Source organism: Carcharhinus amblyrhynchos, chromosome 6 (assembly GCF_965287045.1).
Source record: "Carcharhinus amblyrhynchos chromosome 6, sCarAmb.v2.hapA, whole genome shotgun sequence".
NCBI classification, from domain to species: Eukaryota; Metazoa; Chordata; class Chondrichthyes; order Carcharhiniformes; family Carcharhinidae; genus Carcharhinus; species Carcharhinus amblyrhynchos.
Window position 1 is genome coordinate 35,208,695 of NC_137329.1, and position 25,173 is coordinate 35,233,867.

General features: G+C 44.3%; 1 protein-coding gene across 1 annotated transcript; it reads right to left on the reverse strand.

The window, feature by feature from the left end:
- Nucleotides 1-24,958, reverse strand: LOC145343668 (uncharacterized protein C11orf16-like). The gene is made up of 10 exons (XM_080189834.1): nt 24,953-24,958; nt 24,649-24,830; nt 21,641-21,764; nt 19,190-19,421; nt 14,151-14,843; nt 11,889-12,079; nt 9,908-10,015; nt 9,617-9,789; nt 6,453-6,702; nt 1-1,226 (listed from the first exon to the last, which is right to left on the reverse strand). The coding sequence occupies exons 1-10, from the start codon at nt 24,956-24,958 to the stop codon at nt 1,095-1,097; spliced, it is 2,091 nt and encodes a 696-aa protein (XP_080045960.1). The 3' UTR covers nt 1-1,094.
- Between the last annotated feature and the right edge of the window lie 215 nt (nt 24,959-25,173).

Consider the following 25,173-nt stretch of genomic DNA (forward strand, 5'->3'; position numbering starts at 1 on the left):
GATGTTACTGGGAAAACAGCATTGAATAAGTGCTATAGGAAATTTGCTTTATCTAACTTGATGATAGTGCCCAATATGCCCTTCATGCCTACAGTAGAAATATGTTACTTCCAATTCACAAAGGTTAACAGTACTACACCATGGAGGGCTCTTTCTACCTGGGAAACAAAAAGATACATTCCGTTCTTTGATATATCCATCTTTAGAAAAAAACCTTCCAATTATTTTTCAAAGCCTAGTGGCTCTATGGTATTAGAACAGTAATGGAATGACTTTTTCAGAATATGCTCCAAGCAGTCGTTTCTAATAGCCCAAAATGATTCAATGTGTGGGTGGGACCTTTTCAAATGCTCAAGCTCATCATCTTTAAAGATTCTTTAGCCTTATGGGCTTGCCATTCATCAGTGCTGTTCGTAGATTAATTGATCTCCCACAATGATGTAGACTCTAAACAATAACTTGCCATTAAAAGCTCCAAATTACTTTGCATTCTACTATATTGATTTCCCAACCTGATCCTTCATAGCATGAAGTGTCTTCTGGTAGACTGGCATACGCTTGGATAATGCCTATACATTGCATTACACTGTCACAGGGCTGGTATGAGCAAGAAACTCTCATTTGATCACCAGTATCTTTGTTTTATTCATTCCACTAGTGGTTATCGTGGTTATGCAAACTGCACTTCGAACTCAGTGTTTGAATGGTAGGGTTTAAATGAACAGTCTTGCAAGAATAATCTTACTTGTGTTCTGATCTTAGTGTAACTCCCCTTGTATCATCCAAAAGCAGAATGCCAACACCCCATTGGAAATCTGCAGTCTGGGCTGACTGAGGAAAACAGAACAATAACTGACTTGGGAGCAGGATTTAAATAGACAAGAGTAAAGACTTCATTGAGAAAAAAGGTTCAAATTTAAGAAAAATCCAGGTGCCACAAATACGTAAGACCAGTGTATAAAAATGTGAATCCTTTATCCCACATCACAGATACTAATGAGTTCTTAAAATCAGACACTGTAACTTTGCCCCAGAATGCTAAATAGTACCAAAGCTACTGTAAAAACAAAGAATGAACCTGGTTCAATATCTGTCTAAAATGATGAAACACGTTTTATTTGATGCTTTCTTCTCCCCGTCTCTCGTTCTTCAGTCAACCTTTCTGCTTCATAGAACCTTTCTGCTGCAATTTGATTGCGCAGTTCTACTCGCTTCCTTCTTGCTTCCTACAAGACATGAACAATGAGACTTTATAAGATTTTTTTTTAAAAATCACACGTCCTTTCTCCTTTGGAAAAGGTGATGTGATGAATGAAGAAGCAGGTAAAGGAGAAGTTGGTTGCATGTAATAAAATCAGGAAATGCTAGAGATAGTTTCCTGGAACAGTGTGTGTTGGAGCCGACGAGGGAGCGAGCTATCTTGGATCTGGTGCTATGTAATGAGGCGGGTAGAATTAGGGACCTTGAGGTGAAGGATCCTCTTGGAGAGAGTGATCATTGTATGGTGGAGTTTCTGTTGCAGATGGAGGAGGAGAAAGTGGGTTCCCGGACACGTGTCCTTTGTTTGAATAGAGGGGAGTATGGTAGGATGAGAGAAGAATTGGCGAATGTGGACTGGGGGAGCGCGTTGGAAGGTAGGTCTGCTGAGGAGCAGTGGAGGATCTTTAAGGAGATCTTTCTTGGTGCTCAGCAGAAATTTATTCCGATGGTTAAAAAGGACAGTAGGAAGAGAGGTAATAAGCCGTGGATAACGAAGGAGGTGAAGGAAAGTGTTAAATTAAAAGCGGAGGAATTTAGAGTAGCTAAGAGCAGTGGGCGAGAAGAGGATTGGGAAAGGTTTAAATGTCAACAAAGATTGACAAAAAAGTTGATAAAGGAGGGTAGAAGAAGCTATGAAGCTGGGCTAGCACTTAATATAAAAAAGGATAGCAAGAGTTTTTATAAATATATAAAAAGGAAGAGGCTGGCTAGGGTGAACGTTGGTCCCTTAGCGGATGAGAAAGGGGACCTAGTGGTAGGGGATGGGGATATGGCTAAGGTCATGAATAACTTTTTTGTTTCTGTCTTCACGGAGGAGGACGTGAATAATTTGCCGGGTGTTAGCGATGGAAAGGTGGTAGGACTGGAGGGTCTTAATGACATTACTGTTACTAGAGAGGTGGTGCGCGACAGACTGGAGGGGCTGATTGTGGACAAGTCCCCAGGACCGGATGGAATGCATCCGAGGGTTCTGAAAGAAATGGCGGAGGTGATAGTGGATGCCTTGGTGGTTATTTTCCAGACGTCGCTGGATTCCGGGGAAGTGCCGGAGGATTGGAAAACGGCTAATGTTACGCCGTTGTTTAAGAAGGGTGCCAGGCAAAAGGCGGGGAATTACAGGCCGGTTAGTTTAACGTCTGTGGTAGGTAAAATGTTAGAATCCGTCATTAAGGAGGAAATTGCGAGGCATCTTGAAGGGAATTGCTTGATAGGGCAGACGCAACACGGTTTCATTAAAGGGAAGTCGTGTCTGACCAATTTACTGGAGTTCTATGAGGATGTGTCTAGGGCGGTGGATAGAGGAGAGCCGGTGGATGTGGTCTTTCTGGATTTTCAGAAGGCGTTTGATAAGGTACCTCACAAGAGGTTACTGCAGAAGGTCAGAGGACATGGAGTTGGGGGTAGGGTGTTAGCGTGGATAGAGGATTGGTTGTCAAATAGGAGGCAGAGAGTGGGGGTCAATGGGTGCTATTCGGATTGGCGGTTGGTGACTAGTGGGGTGCCCCAGGGGTCGGTGCTGGGGCCTCAGCTATTTACCATTTATATAGATGATCTGGAGGAGGGAACCGAGTGTAGGGTGTCGAAATTTGCTGATGACACCAAGATTGGGGGAAAGGCAAATTGTGCGGAGGGTGTGGAGAGTCTGCAGAAGGATCTAGATAGGCTGGGCGAATGGGCCAGGAAATGGCAAATGGAATTTAATGTTGGCAAGTGTGAGGTGGTCCACTTTGGTAGGAAGAATGGTAGGAAGGACTATTACTTACGTGGCGAAAAACTGCAGCAGGCGACGGTGCAGAGGGACCTCGGGGTCCTTGTGCATGAGTCGCAAAAACCCAGCCTGCAGGTGCAGCAGGTGGTCAGGAAGGCGAATGGGATGCTGGCCTTCATAGCGAGGGGGATTGAATATAAAAGTAGGGAGGTCTTGCTGCAGCTGTATAGGGCATTGGTGAGGCCGCAGCTGGAGTACTGTGTGCAGTTTTGGGCGCCGCACCTGCGCAAGGATATTTTGGCCTTGGAGGGAGTGCAGAGGAGGTTTACTAGGCTGATACTGGAGTTGAGGGGGTTGAGCTATGAGGAGAGGCTGAATAAACTAGGCTTGTACTCGTTAGAGTTTAGAAGAATGAGGGGAGATCTCATTGAGACGTATAAGATGATGAATGGGATGGATAGGATAGAGGTGGAAAGACTCTTCCCGCTCAAAAAAGACAGTAGGACTAGGGGGCACAGCCTCAAGATAAAGGGGGGGCAGTTCAGAACGGAGTTGAGGAGGAACTTCTTCACTCAAAGGGTGGTGAATCTCTGGAATTCTCTGCCCGTTGAAGTGGTGGAGGCTGCCTCGCTAAATATTTTTAAGAAGCGGGTTGATGGGTTTTTGATAAGAGAGGGGATTAAGGGTTATGGGGAGAGGGCGGGAAAGTGGAACTGAGCCACGACAGATCAGCCATGATCTTATTGAATGGCGGGGCAGGCTCGAAGGGCCAGATGGCCTACTCCTGCTCCTATTTCTTATGTTCTTATGTTCTTACTCAGTGGGTCAATCAACATCAATGTTGAGTATAATTTAAATTCACCATTCTGCTCTCAGGCTGACCTCAACCTGCTGCTATGTTCAAGTGAAGCTCAATGTGAGCTTGAGGAACAGTGCCTCTGCTTTCTTTAATGAAGCATTTACAACCTTCTTGAGTTGGGAATTAAATTGAATTCAACATTATGCAGTCATCAACAAAAATTCCTATTTCTGATCTTATGATGGAGGGATGAAGCAAACAAAGATGGTTGGGTCTAGGGTACTGCCCTGGGGAACTGTAGCAGCAACAACTCCCTGGGACCTCGGGGTCCTTGTGCATGAGTCGCAAAAACCCAGCCTGCAGGTGCAGCAGGTGGTCAGGAAGGCAAATGGGATGCTGGCCTTCATAGCGAGGGGGATTGAATATAAAAGTAGGGAGGTCTTGCTGCGGCTGTATAGGGCATTGGTGAGGCCGCAGCTAGAGTACTGTGTGCAGTTTTGGTCGCCGCACTTACGCAAGGATATTTTGGCCTTGGAGGGAGTGCAGAGGAGGTTCACTAGGCTGATACTGGAGTTGAGGGGGTTGAGCTATGAGGAGAGGCTGAATAAACTAGGCTTGTACTCATTAGAGTTTAGAAGGATGAGGGGAGATCTCATTGAGACATACAAGATGATGAATGGGATGGATAGGATAGAGGTGGAGAGGCTCTTCCCGCTCAGAAAGGACAGTAGGACTAGAGGGCACAGCCTCAAGATAAGGGGGGGGGCGCAGTTTAGAACGGAGTTGAGGAGGAACTTCTTCACTCAAAGGGTGGTGAATCCCTGGAATTCTCTGCCCCTTGAAGTGGTGGAGGCTACCTCGCTAAATATACTTAAGACATGGGCAGATAGGTTTTTGATAGGCAAGGGAATTAAGGGTTATGGGGAGAAAGCGGGAAAGTGGAACTGATCCACTTCAGATCAGCCATGATTTTATTGAATGGTGGGGCAGGCTCGAAGGGCTAGATGGCCTACTCCTGCTCCTATTTCGTATGTTCTTATGTTCTTATGACTGAGATGGTTGGTCACCAACATAATCCTTTCCCCTGAATTCAGTGGACTTCAATTTAACTTTTTGGATTTAAATTAGTCAACTACTGCCTTGATGTCCACGGTAGTTACTCTCACCTCAACCCTGGAATACAACTCCTTTGACCGTGTTTGGATCAAGGCATACTCATGAGGCTCATAATAGCCTTGGTCCAAACATGGTCCAAGGAGCTGAATAAAATCCTGGTAAAATCCAAACAGCATCAAGTTATTGCAGAGTAAATGCTACTGGACAGCACTGATAATGACGCCTCCCATCACCATAGTGGTGATTGAGAATAGCTAATGGGACAGATTGAATTTGTCCTGATATTTGTGAATAGCACGTATGTCAGAAATTTTCCACTTTTTGATTAATGTTAAAGTTGTTGCTGTGCTGGAAGAGCTTGGCTGGAGGAATGGTTGGGTCTGAAAGATGAGTTTATAATACTACTGTCTGGGTGCTGTTGGGGCCCATTGGACTTGCTCCATCCAGTGTGTTCAGCTGTATCAAGTTCTCAGTTGACAGACAATGCAGCAACTACACTTAAGTATCTACCCAGTTTATTGCTCGAATCAATGACGACACATATGAGGGATTTAGCAGTGTGTAATTGTAGGTACAACTCCATTTTACATAGTCCTGAATGTGGTACATAATCTATTGCATTATATACTCCCTTCCCCAGCTAATGAACTATCTACATTATGAGGAGAGGTTGGAAAAGTCAGCAGATTATGAGATGACCGAATGGAGATTTTTCAAGATGGAGAGAGGTTTTGATGAGGTGATTAGATCAATAGCCAGAGGTTATGGATGCAGAATAATTGGGAATAGATCTACAAGGGTGATGAGGATAAATGTTTTCACTCAGGCAGCTGACAAGATCGGCACTTTCTGAAAAGGTAGTATACAATTTATAAAGGGAGTTGGACAGATACTTGAGTTTGAGGAACTTACAGAGTTACCGCTTAAAAGTGGGGATGTGGGTCGAAGCATGACTGCTCTGTTGAAGAGCCAGCATGGACAAAATGGACTGAACAATCTCTGTGTGTTGTAAATTTCTATGATTCCAACAAAATCATGGGAAGAATAATGACTTGTAGTTTCTGTGTAGAAAAGGTGTAGAAAAGATCGAAAATATCTATGTGAACTATGGCTGCCTGGTAGTTCTCAGTGCTAGACCCTCTGAATCAGAAGGTCATGGGTTCAAATCATGAGTCCAAAGTCTCGGCTAACACTCCAGTGCAATGATGAGGGAGTGCTGCACTGTTGGAGGTACTATTCTTTGGACATGCCTGCCCTCTTAAGGAGACATAAAAGACCCTAAAGCATTTATTGAAGAAGAGCAGTGCAGCTTTGGTGTCCTGGTAAACATTTATCCATCATCTAACATGACTGATGACGCAGTTTAATTGAGCAGGTTTGTTTGTGGAAATTTGTTGAGTACAAATTGATGCTGTGTTTCCTTATGTTGCAACAGTGGCCACATTGCACCAAGTATCTCATTGGCTGTGAAACATTTTGCAATGCCTGAGGTCATGAAAAATCCTCCATAAATGTTTTTTCTTTCTAAATGTCTCAAGTTCCAAAGGAGTGGTTTCCTGAGTAGATTACCTGTTGCTGGATTTCTTTCACCTCTTCTGCTTTTACTTTCTCTGCCACTTTTGAATTATTCCTTGCTGTCACCTGCTGATGGTATGCCAATCTCCGGGCCTCTCTCTCCTTGTCCTCAGAGGCTATAGATTGGATCCTGGTTTGAGTCATTTGCTGCAAATGCTTCTTGAGTCTGTCTGTTTCTTCCTGCTTGCGCTCATATTCTGCTATTTGTTTGGACTGATTCTCCAAATGCTGCATCACTCTCTCCCTAAAGGAAACATACAGAAGCAGGTCAGTGTCATAGAGTCATAGAATCTCAACAGTGCAGCCATTTGACCCATTCAGTCTGCACTGACCCTCTGACAGAGGATCCCTCTCCCTCGCCCTATCCCCATAACCCCACACGTTTCCTATGGCTAATCTTGGGATATTAGGGGGCAACTTAGCATGACCAATCCAACTAACTTGCACATCTTTGGAGTGTGGGAGGAAACTGGAGCACCCAAAAGAAACCCACACAGACACAGGGAGAATGTGCAAACTCCACAGAGACAGTCGCCCAAGGCTGCGAACGAACCTGTGTCCTTAGGTTGATAGGTTGCAGAAAAAATGTAATGGCGAAAAGGAAAGGAAATAATGTTTTACTTGCATTGGCGTACGCTTTGGACAAAAAATTGCTGCTCTCAAAATACGCACAGCAGAGTGTTAGAAAGATGCAGCGTCTGTCCCTTTTTTGTTGATTAAATAACAATTTGTAGACCCAAAATGTAAAGCGTGTTAGACATAGGCCTATTGCATCTGAGACTTGAGTTTCAATTCAGTCCAGAGTGATGAAATGAAAATCGTACAGCGCTGAATATGAGCCCCACATATAATGAAACATCAATTCTCTAGTTCACATTAGAAAATACATCATCATTCTACACAGAAAGGCCAAAACCGTCTGGTATGGAAAATAGAAAAAAAATCACACTGATCCATTTAGTCTAGCAGACGCTCTCTTGAAACATCATTAGAGCTTTCTTCCCAAGTTGGCTGTCACCAGACACCACAATACTGACAACAGGATACCTGCATCAAAAAGTGATCTGTTTCTTTGCAGTAAATCATCAACAACTGTAACAATAAAAAAGTATTCCTATCAAAACATGGAAAATAAGTAAATCTGAATCAGTTGTTTCGTGCTCGTGCAGTGTGTCCCAGCTCTTTTGTGTAAGCTGGTTTACCACATTTTAGGTAGATTGACAGCTATTTCAGTTGTCCTAGAGTTGTGTTGTGGGCACAATTGAGCATATATTTCTACATTAATATTTGTTTCTTTATGTTAGTGCTTTTGGTGCAGATTACTTGAAGAAGCTGAATAAAATATTAAAATATTGGCCCAGAGTTTGCAGTTGCAATGACAGTGGAACTGCCAGCATTTAGAGTGATTGCGCCTCTGAAATTGACAGAAAGTTCTGGAATTCACATTGCACAGTTGAGTGTGAAAATCTAGAAGTTTTTCTCATCCCGCCAGGAGTACTTCGCTCTGGTGGGGTTCAGACTAGCTCCCCACATTCAGAGAACTAGAGGGAGACCCCACTGAAGTGAAGGGGGGACAATTAGCGCCACCAGGGGGTTGGGCACCAGGGGGGTGGTGGTCTGGGCATGGGCACCCAGCACTGTCCAAGGGGCAAAGTACCCATGCTCAGGGAGCATTTTGGCACTGCCCACTGGACATCAGGCAGTGAAAAGTGGCGGGGCCTATTGTGGCAGCGCCCAGGAGTGATCAGTGGGGATGGGGATCTCATTGCCACTCTGCTTGGGGATCAGTCTGGGCTGGAGGGAGGTCAGCAATCGGGGTGGGATGGGGGACCTGTCTCTCAGTTGGGGCTCTGCCTCCCTTTGGGGTGGAGGTCTGACCCTGGGGTGTCAGCAGGGGAGGGGGTCTGCCGGATGAAGGGGTGGGGGTATTGCCACTGCTGGGTGCAGGGGGCTGGACATCGGGATGGTCTGGGATGGAGTCGGGGCTGGCCCGGGAATTGTCATGGGGGCCACGATCGGGCCGTGAGGGGGCAGCACTGTGGGAGTCCTGGGCTGGCGAGTGATTGAACTGGTCAGCAAATGGGGAGACTGACAGATGAGGGCCACTGCGCATGTGCAGAGTTCCGGAGATGTCAGTCTCTGGCCTGAATAGGCTCTCCTGCAATCTCCCCTCCACCCTCCAACTCCCCACTGCACCACTGGCCCCACCCAGGGTTTTTAATGATATTCAGGATTGTGACCTCTGCATTGCACAGAGTGGGGAGATACGGGTCTGAAGCTGCGCTGAAAGAAACCAGACCAGTTTTCTCGCCAATTCAGCACTTTTGGGAGAATCGCCCCCATAGTGTGTGTGTGAGTGTGTAAGCGGGAGATGGGTGCGTGTGTGTGTTTGTGTGTGTGTGTGTGAGAAAGTGTAAGTGTGTTGGGTTTGTCTGATAAGAGAATTCAGCTCTCCAGCAGCACGCCTGCTTTAAAACAAATTTGTCAGCAAAAGAACTAGCATCACTCCTCCCATTCAAATAATAAAAAGCAAATAAGAATTGTGTATTTGTCAAAAAGAGAACACTTAGCACAATAAATGTATACATATAAGAAATAGAAAAGGCTTTTATCAATTTATTGTTGTATGTTTGTACCTATTGCACAAAAGCATTAATTTTTTTGTCGTTTAACTCTTCGATGTAAGAAGAATGTCTCTTAGGAGTTCTGACAGTACCCTCAGGAAAGTCAAACAGGGTCTGCAATTGATAAGTTTGGGAAACTCTGAACCACGGCAAAGTAATGATGACTTAAAAACATTTTAAACTTCATAGCAAACACAGTTAGCTCTCTGTTAATACTAAAGGAAATTTTGACTATCAAATTGCAGACAGTAATTACTCCTCAATATTAGATGGTATCCTGCAATCACTCCATGATAATCAAATTGCTGTTTCTGCCTGACACTTCTCCAACCTCCTTCATCATATTGTGGCCGTTAGGCATTACCATGTGCTACAGTGATAGCTATTATTTTCCACATATATTGAATAATACCTAGATTATATTATGTCACTTTTTTTAATCTTAGTTATCCCATAAATCTTTACCCATCGCTGACCTCCCAGTGCCACAAGGATCATTTCTGTAGTATTGAACCAATCCCAAACCAGATGTACCTGCGCTGTTCATGGACACGCTGATATTTGTCTTCACTTTGCTGCTCTCTGTCTTTCTCCCACTGACGCCGTTGCAGTTTTTTCTTTCTTGACCTTTGCACAGCTTCCTGTTGTTGGCGATCACGGGGTAGCTGATTCTCTCCTAGACGCTCCTGAATTGGTGGGGCTTGGGCCTGGCCATCGAAAGTAAAAGTTACTTTTTAAAAATTTACTTTTCCCAATCTAATCATCGACTGCACTGTTTTGTTACTGGGGAAATAGCTGTTAGCTGGTTATGTGTTCAGGGGCCACCTTTCTGTACACTGACTTCAGGTTAATTGCCAAGAAAAGAATTGGACTCTGATGGTTTGTTGAAGCAAGGTTCTCCACTTCCAGACTCAGAACACAAATGTCAGAGACCTATGGAATGAAAAAGCCCAATGGTTCTAAAAAAACTATTTGAAATAAGTTTAGGTAGCCAATCCCATGCTCAGTGGATGCCAATGTACATCACAATGTTGACAAGTCTGCGATGATTAAATGAAATGATGTGGTAAATGTTCAGTAGGACATTCATTCCTGAGATTGGATTTAACCAACAGCTGGAGGAGAGTGCAGAATATATCAAATATTCAGTCATACAGTACCTGACTGGTGATGGTTGTACTGTGGCAATGGCAAAGGCCTCAGGAAGGTTTACTGTCCTCCTTTTCAGCAGAGAAAGGTTTGTGGAGACTGGGTTATGTGGAAGGGAACAGCGGAGGAAAAGAGAATAGGATTTCCAATGGGCCACTGTGCTCAGGCACAGGGGCCCGACCAATGGTAGCAGTGGGATTGGAGGGGGGGGTGGCTTGCGCCAGGCTGGTGCACTGGTTATCCAATTGGAGGCTGATTACTCTGCAATTCCTGATCGGCTTGTTTGTATTTATTGAGCCTATCAGCAGCTAATGCAGAGCAAAATTAGATACTGATTGGTGAGTCTGAAAGAGCAGGAAAACTGCTAACAGTGGTTAATTTGAGCTGCATGCGCGCAAATCCACAACAAGCTGCAAGGGGAAAGCTGCTGGGGTTTGTGAATCAAGCCACAAGGGTCTGAGCAGGTGGGCAGGTTCGTGGTGGGTGCCACCACTAGTGGAACCCAGGCCAGCAACAGGCGCATGAGGCATGATGCTCCAAATTAAACCATGAGGAACCTGCAAGCAGAGGAGCAGACCCAGGCTAGCAACAGGCTCATGACAAATGCCCTGAGGCAGGCGAGAGGCACGGCACCACAACAAGTGAGACAGATTACTTTGAAGACCCCAGGTGAGTGAGGTAAGAATGGGAAAGATGGGGAGCAAATGAGGAGTGGAGGGGAAGAGTGTTAGGGTGTGGGGAGGATAGTGTGTGAGGGGGTTGGGTTGCCGACTTGCAGGGAGGGAGAGTGTGTGAGGGCCCAGTTGCATTATGGAGGAAGGAAGAGTTTGTGATGGGGTTGGGGGTCCATGAGGAGGGAAAGTTTGTGAGTTTGTGGGGGCAACGGGCAGGAGGGGAGTAGAATGGCTGTTTTTGAGATCCAGGATCAGAATCACAGCTTCATAATTGAAAGATGAATCCCAATTTTTGCAAAGTTTGAACCCGATAAAACTCGAGATTGATTGTGCAAATATCTGCTCTTTCAGGCACATTATTAGCTGTCTAAAATCAAGATCAGTTTCTTCAGCAATATGAAGCAACATTATCAGTCGAACCACTAGACACTAGTGTATGTATCTTGTTGATTGGAGTATCTGCTCCTGCACTGGACTGGCTCATTCTGTCCTGCACTGGCCTGTGCTGCAGCCATGTCATCGGCTGATTTTTCCACCTCATTTCTCATCAGCAACTTCCCACTTACTCACCTCCAGACACACTGACTGCAATACTGACCATATTTACTGTCATTCTGACAAGAGGTAAACTTGGATTTCAATTGAGCAATTATTCATACAGGCATGTTTTTATAAGTCATAAAACCAGGACCAATCTGTGTACTTTTGTGGCTTTCGCCTTTGCATTCTGTAGGGCGAGAGTGGGTGGAGGTGGGAGGCGCGTGAGATTGCGGGGGGGGGCAAATATTAAGGTGAGGATGGGGCCCCACAAACTGTAAATCCTCACAGAAACTATTGGAAATACACAGCATTTGGAAAGGAAGAAAAAGATCCATGTTTCAGGTCGAAGTATTACATTGTTAAGCAGAACTATTAAGTATATACAACAAAACACATGCAGAAGATGGGTTGAACATGCTTGCAATTTTCATGTGGATGTCTACCTTGGTAAATGGTGCGATGTCATGCATCCGATGTGTCAAAACCTCTTTTATTGTCACTCGGTTCTGAGGATGTGTACGATGGATATTGTCAAACACTGCACTGCGATTTGTTGGTCCAAGATCCTGCGGTTGCCCAGAAGAGATCAACTGACTGGAGGTAGGGCAACTCCTCAAGGGACTTGAAAATGTTCCTGCAAAGGAAGAATGTTATCCAGTATGGTAGTAATGGATTGAAGATCTGGTCAGTCTTACTGTTCAGCTGGCTTTTAAAAGAAAAGACCAATTACTTACCCCCCCACCATTTTCCTCCTCCACAGCCCCACTTCCCCCCATTCCCCCCCACTGTCACCACTGGATCATCACTGAGAATCAACCACTCCTTCTTTATTGCTCCAGTTGAGACTGCAAACACACAGTGCGTACTGGGGGGAATTTACAGTTTTTAAAAATTTGAGGACAAATGATAATGTCACACTCCCTGAAATGCATGTAATCCATAATTAAATAATTTTAATAGAAATGCATGTAATCCATAATTAAAAGAATTTTTATACAATACTTGCATTTATGTAATCTATCAATGCTCTGCCTAACCTTACAGAGTGAAGTATTGTTTATTATTTAAGCAAACAAAGCAGTGATTCCAAACCAGCAGTTTCCCACAAATAATAAATGAGCTACATAACCTGTACATTTTGTTACTTGGTGCTATTTGTTGAGAGATAGAGGAAACATTGGTCAGGACTTCTTCAAATTGTACACTGGGATTGTGTATATCCACTCATGCAAACAGCTGGAGGCCAGGTTTAACATCTCATTCAGAGACCAGGACCTTCAATAATGTGGCATTTCCCCAATATTCCACTGGAGGAGTTAGGCTACGAGCTCACAAGTTTCAGTTCTTTTAAAAAGCAGCAATGCAACACACCAAACTTCATGCCACAAACCAGATATCGAAATATAGAGTACACAGATTTGATAATAGATTTGTATAATTTATAACTGTTTATATGTAAACATACATTATGTATTGTTGTTTATGGTTTATTATGTAGTTTTCTTTAGTAACAAACCTTGATAAAACTACATTACCTTATATTTTTGGATCAGGTTCTATGTCAATATTATTGGTACTCATTTGCAACATGACCGTATTTTCTTGTGAGCTCCCTGACATCAAGATTGAGACACACACAAAGCAACACAAGTCACAGCTCAAAGATAGATGTTAGAATAAAATCTTCACAGCAAGTCATAGCTAAATGGACTTTCATGAACAGCAATTTAACAGTGTGGAGATTAACTCTCACAGAAAGCAGTGGACAAATAGAAGTAGCCTACATTTATTTATAGAAGGGGATGTGATCTGTGCAATGCAACCACTGACAATCGAATATTGTAATTAGCCATGCAAGACTAATATATTGGAGTTGTATATCAATTACGTTTGGGCAGGTACACATTTCATATAGTTCTTTTGCTGTTGTTAGCAGTTATTTAACTGACTCGGCAAAGTAAATTAAGGGGCTCCTGTAACAATACATGTTGAAAGGAGTGGCCTCTGTATATTCTTATACCGTCACTCCCTTTATGTTATTTTAATGTGATGTATAAATGCTATTGTAATCATTTACTGGGACAATAGTTTTTCTCTGTAAACAACGGATATATTTTAAAAAGTACCTGTTAGATAACACATATATATTTTGTGCATTCCTAGTCCAATAATTTTAGAAACAAAACTACAGATTGCATCATAGCACAAACTACCTTCAGATTTTAAGAACACATTGATACAAGTAACTGATTCCAGCAGGGAACAAGTCATTTACGATTTCCATGGACTTCTCCAACTCTGCCCTTGTAACATTAGTAGAGGTTTGGTGGAATCTTTATTTATATGAGAAGGCATTATCCAAGGGGACTGCACCCCAGTCTCGCAGTGCCAAGGAACTGATTCAATTCCAGCTTGGATGACTGTGTGGATTTTGCACATTCTCCCCGTGTTTGCGTGGATTTCCTCCTACAGTCCAGGTGCAAGTGTGCAGGTTTGGTGGATTAGCCATGCTAAATTGCCTCTTAGTGTCCCAAGATGTATAAATTAGATGGATTAGTCATGAGTGGGGTTACAGGGATTGGAAGGGGGAGAGTGCCTGAGTAAGATACTCTGTCAGAGAGTCAGTAGAGACACAAAGAGCTGAATGGCCTCCTTCTGCACAGTATGGATTCTATGATATAACTAAAAGGAAAGCTTCACTTTACCTGGTTTCTTTCGATGTGGCTCTTGGTGGCTTTGACTCCAATACTTCCATTCTGGCCTGTCTTCTACTTTGGTCTTTGGCTTCTCAAACAGCTTAATATCTGTATTCACTGCTCTGTCTTCTAAAATAGGCTTGATGACATTTAGCTCCGAGCTGTTATCAGAGTCTTCCGATAACGAAGTGGAAGAAGAAGAAAGTAGGTTTCCATCAGGAATTCTTTTTTTTGGAATGTCTAATTCCTGAAGCTGTGAAGTAACTTTCTTGTCCAACTCCTCTTTGTCAAATGCCATTGCGTTAGTGGACCTTGGAGTCCCCGTCCACCATCCAAAAGGAGAAATTACTTCTGGAAAACAGCTACACGCAGTGTGAGCTGGCAAACCGTGGAAGCCACGGTAGAACCCATGCCAGTAATCATTGTATGGCTCCAGGCCAGGGAAGCCTGGATACCAAGACTGGATGTATGTTGGTTCAAAGTGGCATAGGTGAACCGGCAGAGTCTGAGGTCTAAGTGGACAAACATCATGGCAAGTACTCAATTCTTCAAACTGTAACTGCTGTCTGGAAGATAGAGGAGTAAGCAATTCCTGCCGCACTCTTTCATACAAAGCAGCTGGAATCCACATAGCCATGTTTCTAGGAACTTTGACTGATTTCCCATTCCAGAACTCAACAGAGAGCTCATCGTCTTCCATCACTGTTTAATTAAAAAGAGGGAAGTATTTTATATTCCGGAACTATATTTTTAACATTAATGTATATTATCCTCCTCAAAGAATAATCTAAACCATCAGGTTTCATTTTTCAGTCTGGTTATTAGTTGGTTCAATTGCATTGCACAATTTCAAACATGCAGGACAGTTTCAAAGTTGCAGTTACGTTGGAAGCAAAGAATTTCTGCAACTCTGAAATTGCTGTAAATCTGAAGTGTCAGTATACATAACAGTGAAATCATTGAAAACAGTTTTATTCCAATGACAAATGGTTTTGAATAAAGAAAATACCATCTAAAGTAAACATAATGGCCGGGATTCTTCCAAAAAAATTCTAGTTCCCCAGTTCATATGAAAATGGGAGTAACTCCCATTGTTTTCCTCAGCGTGATTTTCAGAGTGAATCTCTGACACTCTGAGCCCGATTTTACCATCAAATGTGCCCTTTTCAGGTGCAAAAACTTGGTAAGGTGGGCGTGAGGTGAGTAGCGTGATCTGTGCCCACCTCTGTGCCAGTTCCCCCTTTACCAAGTCCCAAAGATAGCTGTGATCAGGACCACACCCAAAATGGACGCGATGGCAATTTAAATGCATTGGCATGCATTTAAATCAACTTAATGGACTGCCTACCCAACCTTACCAGCACTTCACCCTTTACTACCGCTTTTGCCCAACCAGATGTGGTGCGAAACAGACATGCTCCAAATAAGTCCGATTCGGATGCTCCATCAGTGAGGGTTAGTGGGGAAATAGGTGCCGAGCCTCCAACAGCTCTCTGCTTGAGATCGGTGGTGAGGGGGATCGGAAAGTGAGTCCGCTGACACTCTGCCTGAGATCAGTGGGGGAGAAGGGGGGTCTGCTGTCACTCTGCCTGAGATCAGTGGGGGAGAAGGGTGGGTCTGCTGTCACTCTGCCTGAGATCAGTGGGGGAGAAGGGTGGGTCTGCTGTCACTCTGCCTGAGATCAGTGGGGGACAAGGGTGGGTCTGCTGTCACTCTGGCTGAGATCAGTGGGGGAGAAGGGTGGGTCTGCTGTCACTCTGCCTGAGATCAGTGGGGGTCAAGGGTGGGTCTGCTGTCACTCTGCCTATCAGTGGGGGAGAAGGGGGTGACTGCTGTCACTCTGGCTGAGATCAGTGGGGGAGAAGGGGGGGGTCTGCTGTCACTCTGCCTGAGATCAGTGGGGGAGAAGGGGGGGGTCTGCTGTCACTCTGCCTATCAGTGGGGGAGAAGGGGGAGACTGCTGTCACTCTGGCTGAGATCAGTGGGGGAGAAGGGGGGGGTCTGCTGTCACTCTGGCTGAGATCAGTGGGGGAGAAGGGGGAGACTGCTGCCACTCTGGCTGAGATCAGTGGGGGAGAAGGGGGGGGGGTCTGCTGCCACTCTGGCTGAGATCAGTGGGGGGAAAAGGGGACCCGCTGCCACTTTGCCTGAGATTGATGGGGGGGAAGTGGGGAGAGGGGCCTGTGATCGGTCTGGGTGGCGGAGAGGGTGGGAAGATAAGGCAGTCAGTAATGTTGTGGGGATGGCGCAATGTCTGTGGGGAGCAGGGGGAGGCATTAGCTGGCCCAGGAGTGATGCGGCGAGGGAGCAGCATTCTATCATTCTCTTTCTGTGCATGCACAGTTAGAGGCTCCGATCAGATCTGCAGGGTTTTGGGTGCGTTAAGCTCCGCCCAATATGGGGGCGCCTCACAACGGGTCTAAAAGTCAGATCTGAAACACGCCCAGTTTCAAGTCCACCCAGCACTTAGAATCAAAATGGTAAAATAGGGCCCTCCATGCAGTACAGAGTGCCAGAGTGGGATTCCCTCTAAAAATCAGTGGGCAGGGCCTATTCCCGGTAACATAGCGCTGAACAGGCAACTGCGCATGCACCAATCTGTCAGCACCAAGATCAGCACATGTGCAGTGGCCCTGCACTCACAGTCACTGGCCTTCTGAACCCTCCACCCCAATCACTGACCTTCTGGACAACCCCACCTCAGCCCTGATGTCTCTCCATCCCGGCCAGCCCTGATCTCCTCCTGACACGGCCAGCCCAATCTCCCAATTTTGCCCTCCCCCACTAAAAGCCCCAACCCAACCAACTCTTGCCAGCAGCCCTGCCACCCACCACCACCACATGCTCCCCCCTCCTCCCCAACCAGGATGGCTAGCCCAGATCGCCGTCCTTCCTCCTTCTGCCATCGATCCCAATGCAGAGTAGTAATGACACACCACCCCCCCCTCAACAAAAGGCCCTGCCCCTCCCTCTGGCCCCACCTCCCAGAGCAGCCCAGCAGCCTGGGAGAATCATCCCCAATATATCAGTGAAAATGACGGAGTACAGAATAGCAAGGATCAGAGTAAACTAAATCGATGCAGAAAGACATGGGATGTTAAAAAATGAACTGTCACAACGCAACCCACTGAAATATTGGTAATTCGGAAGTCCTTTTGTATTTGAACAATTTAAAACCATTACAGATACTATTACTATTCATGATGAATCAGAAAAATAAAACAGGTACTGGGGGTGCATGGCTCAATCTCCAAATAATACCTGTTCTGCACAGCTTTCACAAAATTATATGTCTGCCCTGGAATTTGATAAATGTTCTCCTGTCGCCCGCAAGCTAACATTGTATGCCAAATTGCAATTCCTTCAAGAACCAGTCTTTTTTTTTCACTGCTTGGCGTTGATATTATGTAAAGAGTCACTTTGTAATTTCAGGCTGGTTAGTGGACATGGTAACTCACCATCAGCACACATTCAAAAAGTTACCCCAACACCATCAAATTGTTTTGTCCACACTAGTAACCTTTATATTCCAAAACTCTGAAGTCTGGAAACAGCAGTATTCTGGAGATCTTCTGAGCAGACCCACTGATACACCATTTCAGACTCTGCTAAAATTCAGGAAGGCATCTTTTCACCTTTGGTCTGAGTGTAGAAGGTGGTGGGTGATGGGGCAATGCAGTGAGGGAAAACACAGTGAGGTTATAAAACCACTCAGTTTCTTTCTCTATGCTGTTTCTGACTCTCTCTCTGTCAGTGTACTTCTCCATCTCTCTCTCTCTGCCCCTATCTCTTGGTCACCCCCTCTCAATCCCTTTCTCCATCTTTCTCTGTCAGTCTGTCTCTGCATCTATTTATCCATTTCTCTCTCTCTCTCTCTCTCTTTCTGTCTCTATAAGTCTATTTTGTCATCTCTCTCCAGCTCTCCTTCTTACTGCCATTCTCTCACTTGCACTTTCTCTCTCTCTCTTTCTCTCCCTCTGTCACACCCTCCTCTCCTTTTGTAGCAGTGCTTTTTAACAGACCCAAGCATTTTCAGTGTATAGTTGAGTTTTTATAAATCGTCACCATACATCTTAGAAAAGTGCAGTGCAAAATGTAAGCATGTTGCACCAACAAGGCAGAATCACCCACTGCCTGGAAAAACGATGAGGCACTCACGCTTACTCAAAGGAGAAAGGTCCACCCAATCTTCTGCCCATCAGGCAGTTAAATGGACAGCAGTGAGCCTTCTTCCAGGCTGAGAGCCCCAGAAGATGACTACCCCCATTAAGGACTGCTGACCAATCAGAGGCCAAGCAGTTCTTGCACTTGACAGCACCACAAAGCAGGCCGTCCACTACGCCACCAATCTTCATGTCATCTGCAATTAGAGGGGTTATATTAGCAAATCTCCCATATGATTACCCACAGCTGGTCAGAGATATGTAATGCTTTGAGGTGGGAAGAAAGAAATGAATGAGCTCAGTTTATGGGTGAAATCTTACCAAAAAATATCAGAGTGCTGGTTCCAACACAAATAATGGAGTGGTCCCCAACAACAGCACCATCATGTTTTTGGGCCAAATCTTATACATTAGCAATAATTTTTATGCCCAAAAGTTTCACGCCACTTCTGCGACATGTTCCCTCTGATTTACCTGTCTCGTAACGATTTAACTGTTACAAGCCCTGGGGAGCTCCATATAAACGGCTCCCCAGCACTTGTTCCACAATTGCAGGGGATGGCAGCCAAGAAGGCAGCACCATACTTTTCAGAGGTGGCCCTCACCAGGATGCTGGATGGAGTGGAGCAGAGGTGAGGCACATTCTATCGCCGCTCCAGGAGACAGCCTTCCAGCAGGGTCACCATCCCATCAAGGATGCAATGGCAGCCCTGGTCAGTGCAAGTGCACTCCAGAAGAGGACAGGGCAGCAGTGTCCGAAGACAATGAAAGATCTTCTTCACTCAGCCAGGATAAATGAACCACCTCCAGTCTCCCACTGGACCACCTCATACACTCCTCGCACCCCCAATTAAAAAAAATATATACTTAAATGGAAGTTAATACCTTGAAGAAGGTCTCTGGTTTCAATTCCAAATATCACTATTCCTGGACCATATCTGGTTTGATCTGATTCCCAAGGTGCTAATACTTTATCACCCGGGACCACAGAATGCCTCATGGCCTCATCGTACAGGATTATATCATGCAATGCAACCTTCTGCAAAGAAACTTGCCACTTCTCACTTGGAACCTTAGTAGGCTTGTCAAACTCAACCAGGAATAAGCCTTCCCATACCTGACAACAAGAAAAAGAAGTTATTTTACAGCATTGAATTCGTCAGTGTATAGGCACACACTGGTGGGAACGAAAAAAAGACACAAATTTTTAAGGAAACTACAAGGACGTGCAAACAGTATAGTTATAATGGGAAACCAAGCTGGATTGTACTGTTCAAAAGTGAGATGGAAAAGCAAATAAGAGAAGCAAAGTAGGGTTATGAAAAGAGACTGGTAATCAACCTAAAACTGAATCTCAAGGGCTTCTATAGGAATATAATTAGTGAATGTTTGATAAAAGGAGTTGATTAGGAACCATAAAGGGGATTTGAGCTTGAAAGCAGTGCCAATGGAATGAGGTCTGGGAGGGATTTGGTCAATGGGGATGGGGCCTGGGGGTGGGGACTGAGGGGGAAGCTCAATAAGGGGGGGTGGGGGGGAGGGGAAGGAAAGGGAGTTACTCTGCAAGGCAGTGGTTGATCGGTGGGGCAGCAATCATTGGGGTGGGTTCCAATTTCTGTTTGGGAGGGGAGATGGGGGAGTGACAGGAGATCTCTCAGTACACTGTAAAATTGGGGCATTTGGGCAGTGACACCCCTAAAATCCAGCAGCCAGTTTCACAGGTGAGAGTAGCCTTTGCCCCTCCCCTACTGACTAATTGCCATAAAATTGCTTTTTTAATTTGCCCAAAAGGCAAGTCTGAAACTCTCCCGTTTTCTCCCTCGTTCTTAGAATTTTTTTCATAAAATCCCACCCACAATGTTTGCTCTGTGTAAGTGGATGGGCTTTGAATGAGTTACAAACGTGCTGTTTATTTTAGTTACCTACAATATACAAAAATGCAAACAGCCAATAACAACACTGATATTTCTATAGTACATTTAATGTGGTTAAACATCTCAAGGGACTTCACAAAACTTTAATGGAACAAAATTTGACACTGTGTCAAATAGGGAGACAGCCATCTCAGCCAATAAAACTGTAAAGCATCTGCAATCCCTTCTCTCCCTCAAGAACTCAGTTTTTATGTTTCTCATTTCTGGTGACTGAAGTCCACACAGACAATCAGTGCCAGTGGTTTCAGTGAAGCCACCCTCTCATGTCTGCAACTTCCACCTCATTAGGGTATTCTGTGGTGAAGGAAGTTACCAGTTTAACCCAGCCCCTGTCCTCATTCAACATTAACGCAAGCATTTTCCAGCAGAGACCACAGGATAACAATCAGGAGCATCTGATTTCTCAACCCTTTCTCAAGACTGCTGGAGTAAATGACAGGATAGATCAATACCATCATACTGGCTACGAAAGTCAACTCAACAATTTATCGAAACACTGCAGCATTTCTGATAGGTATAATCAACAAATATATTGGCACTTCATGCTGCACAGATAGTGTATGTTTACCATTAATTATGATTGTTGCATCTATTATACTTATGTCAATATCTGTACATCATAGAATAGAGTCATATAATCCCTTCAGTGCAGCAAGCGGCCACTCGGCCCATCGAGTCTACACCTTCAACAGTCCCACCCAGGTCCTATTCCCAGAACCCGACATATTTATCCCACTAATCCCTCTAAGCCACTCATCCCGGACACTAAGGGGCAATTTAGTATGGCCAATGCACCTAACCTGCACATCTTTGGACTGTTGGAAGAAAGCGGAGCACACAGAGAAAATCCACACAGGCGGGGGAGAATGTGCAAACTCCACACAGAGAGTGACCCAAGCCGGGAATTGAACCCGAGTCCCTGGAGCTGTGAGGCAGCAGTGCTAGCCACTGTGCCACCATGATTTTTTTATAATTAAATTTTATTGAATAAACATTAAAAAATAATCTTGCTTGATCATGGTGCACACATAGGAATGTCAGGTCCCAACTTGGGTTAGAAGAGTACAGATAAGTGAAAATGACAACCAATTAAACAGCAATACACTCCACCCTCCTCCACAGAACCACAAAGCCCAAGGCTTTATACAGCTCATTTACTCTTACTGAAGACCACAGCTCATCACTGCCAAGTACTTCAGCAGAAAAGATGCAGCCAGATCATACTCATTACTTGAAATCAATGTCAGTTGGTACCAAAGAAACTGGAATGGAGGGGTTGGTTATTGTTAAATTGGTACAATTTAAAATATGTGGTTGAATTAGCTGCACCAGGATTGTTTCAAACATAAATAAAAATTTCCCTAAGTTCAAGATATCTATAAACAATACAATTCACTTTCACCTCTTGCTTGATTGTGCCACGGTAATAGAATCCATCAGACTCCCGCCTTGCCAGGACAGAGGCTCCAGAAATCAGTTGACTTGATCCTAGAGGTCCCTCCCATGGGTCACCATATTTACTGATACTGTTGAGAAAATTGTGAGAGCGCAAGCTCAGGTTCATTTTGATCAGTGAGAATAACTTTTAAACTTTGCTTTGGAGGAAACAGGAATTATAAAGTAACAATGAATTAATTGCATTCTATAGACAATTTTTTTGGGCGATGCTACAAATAGTAAAACATAACTACATAAAGAGCTGGGACAACATGTGGTGCAATTCCGAGTGAGCAATGGGATTAGAGCTTATGACAAAAGAATTAGGAGCATTTGTGATTTAATGCTTTGAGATTCATTTGTTCCTAATTATTTCCTAATTGTTTAATGTGAGGAACTTATCAGAGAGCTATGTGACATGATCAAAAAGTTGTAGTTGCAGGCTTATTTAGAATTTCAGTAATCAGGAAACAAGTATGCTTATAAAGGATAAGTCTTAGATAAAGATAAGTATGATAAATAAAAGTTAATTTTACCTGCAAACAATTCCCTCAAATAATCCCTCCAGCTAACAAAACATGCTTAACATCTCAGTCTCATTAAAACCCACAGTCAAAAGTTAGACATTCTATTCCAAAATATTTTCCGGTTAACATTTTTGTCTTGTAAACTGAACTATTCCAAGACTGATATTACATTGAACAGATACTTAATTAATTACATTATAAGTGAGATAGACCACAATATATTACATTCATGCTGTCATTTTTTTTCTTTATTCATTTGTGGGACATGGGCGTCACTGGCTGGCCAGACTTCGTTGCCCATCCCCAGTTATCCTTGAACTGAGTGGCTTGCTAGGCTATTTCAGAGGGCAGTTGAGAGTCAACCGCATTGCTGTGGCTCTAGAGTCACAGGTAGGCCTGACCAAGTAAGGGCAGCACATTTCCTTCCCTAATGCACATTAGTGTACCAGATGGGTTTTTCCGACAATCGACAATAGTTTCATGGTCATCAGTAGATTCTTAATTCCAGATATTTTTATTGAATTCAAATTCCACCATCGGCCATGGCAGGATTTGAACCCGTGCCCCTCATCATTTTAGATGAATAGTCTAGCCGAGTTTTTGGATTAATAGTTTAGCGAAAAGACCGCTAGGCCATTGCCTCCCCTGAAGAATGAATTATTTGGTTGCATCGCTAATTCAACTTGGGGTATATTTTAATAACACAAGCCTGAAATAGTTATGAGGTTGACTATCAACTGCTGTCAGGCAACTAGGATTGGGCAATAAATGCTGGCCAGCCAGCAATCATGATGTGGGTATGCCGGCGTTGGACTGGCGTAAACACAGTAAAAAGTCTGACAACACCAGGTTTTAGTCTAATAAATCGGTTGGACTAAAACCTGGTGTTGTCAGACTTTTTACTGAGTCAGCAATGGCCATACAAGTGGCATGGTGGCACAGTGGTTAGCACTGCTGCCTCACAGTACCAAGGACCCCGGTTCGATTCCCAGCTTGGGTCACTAGCTATGTAGAATTTGTACATTCTTGCCATGTCTGCATGGGTTTCCTCCGGATGCTCCAGTTTCCTCCACAGTCCAAAGATGTGCAGGTTAGGTGGATTGGCCTTGCCAAATTGCACGTTAGTATCATGGGGACTAGCAGGGTAAACGCATGGGTTTGTGGTGATAAGCTATTCTGATTGGCGGTTGGTGACTAGTGGAGTGCCGCAGGGATCGGTGCTGGGGCCTCAGCTATTAACCATTTATATAGATGATCTGGAGGAGGGGGCTGAGTGTAGGGTGTCCAAATTTGCTGATGACACAAAGATGAGTGGAAAAGCAAATTGTGCGGAGGGTGTGGAAAGTCTGCAGAGGGATCTGGATAGGCTGAGTGAGTGGGCGAAGACCTGGCAGATGGAGTATAATGTTAGCAAGTGTGAGGTTATCCACTTTGGCAGAAATAGTAGTAGGAGGGATTACTATTTAAAGGGCGAAAAGCTGCAGCATGCTACGGTGCAGAGGGACCTGGGGGTCCTTGTGCATGAGTCGCAAAAACCCAGTCTGCAGGTGCAGCAGGTGATCAAAAAGGCGAATAGGATGTTGGCCTTTATAGCGAGGGGGATAGAATATAAAAGCAGGGAGGTCTTGCTGCGACTGTACAGGGCACTGGTGAGGCCGCAGCTGGAGTGCTGTGTGCAGTTTTGGTCGCCGCACTTGCGCAAGGGTATTTTGGCCTTGGAGGGAGTGCAGAGGAGGTTCACTGGGCTGATACCGGAGATGAGGGGGTTGGACTATGAAGAGAGACTAAATAGACTGGGTCTGTACTCGTTGGAGTTTAGAAGGATGAGGAGGGATCTTATAGAGACGTATAAGATGATGAATGGGATGGATAGGGTAGAGGTAGAGAGATTCTTCCCGCTCAGAAAGGACAGTAGGACTAGAGGGCACAGCCTCAAGATAAGGGGGGGGCAGTTTAGAAGAGTTGAGGAGGAACTTCTTCACTCAAAGGGTGGTGAATCTCTGGAATTCTCTGCCCGTTGAAGTGGTGGAGGCTACCTCACTAAATATATTTAAGTCACGGGTAGATAGGTTTTTGGTAGGCAAGGGAATTAAGGGTTATGGGGAGAAAGCGGGAAAGTGGAACTGATCCACTTCAGATCAGACATGATCTTATTGAATGGCGGGGCAGGCTCGAAGGGTTAGATGGCCTACTCCTGCTCCTATTTCTTATGTTCTTAAGGCCTGGATGGGGTTGTGATCAGTGCAGACTCGATGGGCCAAATTCTATGTCCCATGAATGTTTGTTTTAAAACTGCTCTGGTTTTGAATGTGATGTGCAGCAATACAAGATACGCAGCAAAGTAAACAAAGAAGATTTAAAGAAATGAATTGTTTGGTCAGTTCTAAAATAATACAAATACCAATAATTTTTATTAAGAAATGAATGGAGAAGAAAATAGACTAACCAAGCAGTAACCTGTGGATTGTACATACTGAGCGGATGTATGTGTAAAGCGTCTGGATCAGAACTTTTCACCCATGAGCCAGTGTAAGGGTTCATATCCAGTGCTCTTTTTACTGTGCAGTATTTCAGGTCAGAATACAAGGGCCCAGAGATTGAGAAGTCTGCAGGATAAACAGGAATCACCTAGGTAACAATGAACAAATTATTAGAATCTTCCAAATCTAAGGCATTTTCTTGTTAATATTTACTTTCCAAGTGAACATATGGACTTAATCAAAGTAACATGTCATTTCTTTTTTTCATACATGCATGTCTGCTCCTTGTTAAAGGGAAAGTTTCATCTAATTAATGTAGCAAACTTGAATAATCATTAGAACAAGCCCTTACTCTATGTTTCTTGGTGCACAATTTTGGTCTGCAGACATTTAACTTCTAAAATTTATTGTTCTGAAAGAAAGAATAGATTCACTTTTGGGGTGAGGTACCTATGTGATTGGCCTTTGAATTTCTGGAGACAATTAACCAG

Excerpts from the sequence above, each read along its gene's own strand:
- LOC145343668 (XM_080189834.1), bottom strand. Across the intron at positions 21,765-24,648 it reads AATCCACAGGTTACTGCTTG|TATCAGTAAATATGGTGACC; the intron begins GTTAGTCTATTT and ends TTTTCTCAACAG. Across the intron at positions 19,422-21,640 it reads GTGGCACAATCAAGCAAGAG|GTATGGGAAGGCTTATTCCT; the intron begins GTGAAAGTGAAT and ends TCTTGTTGTCAG.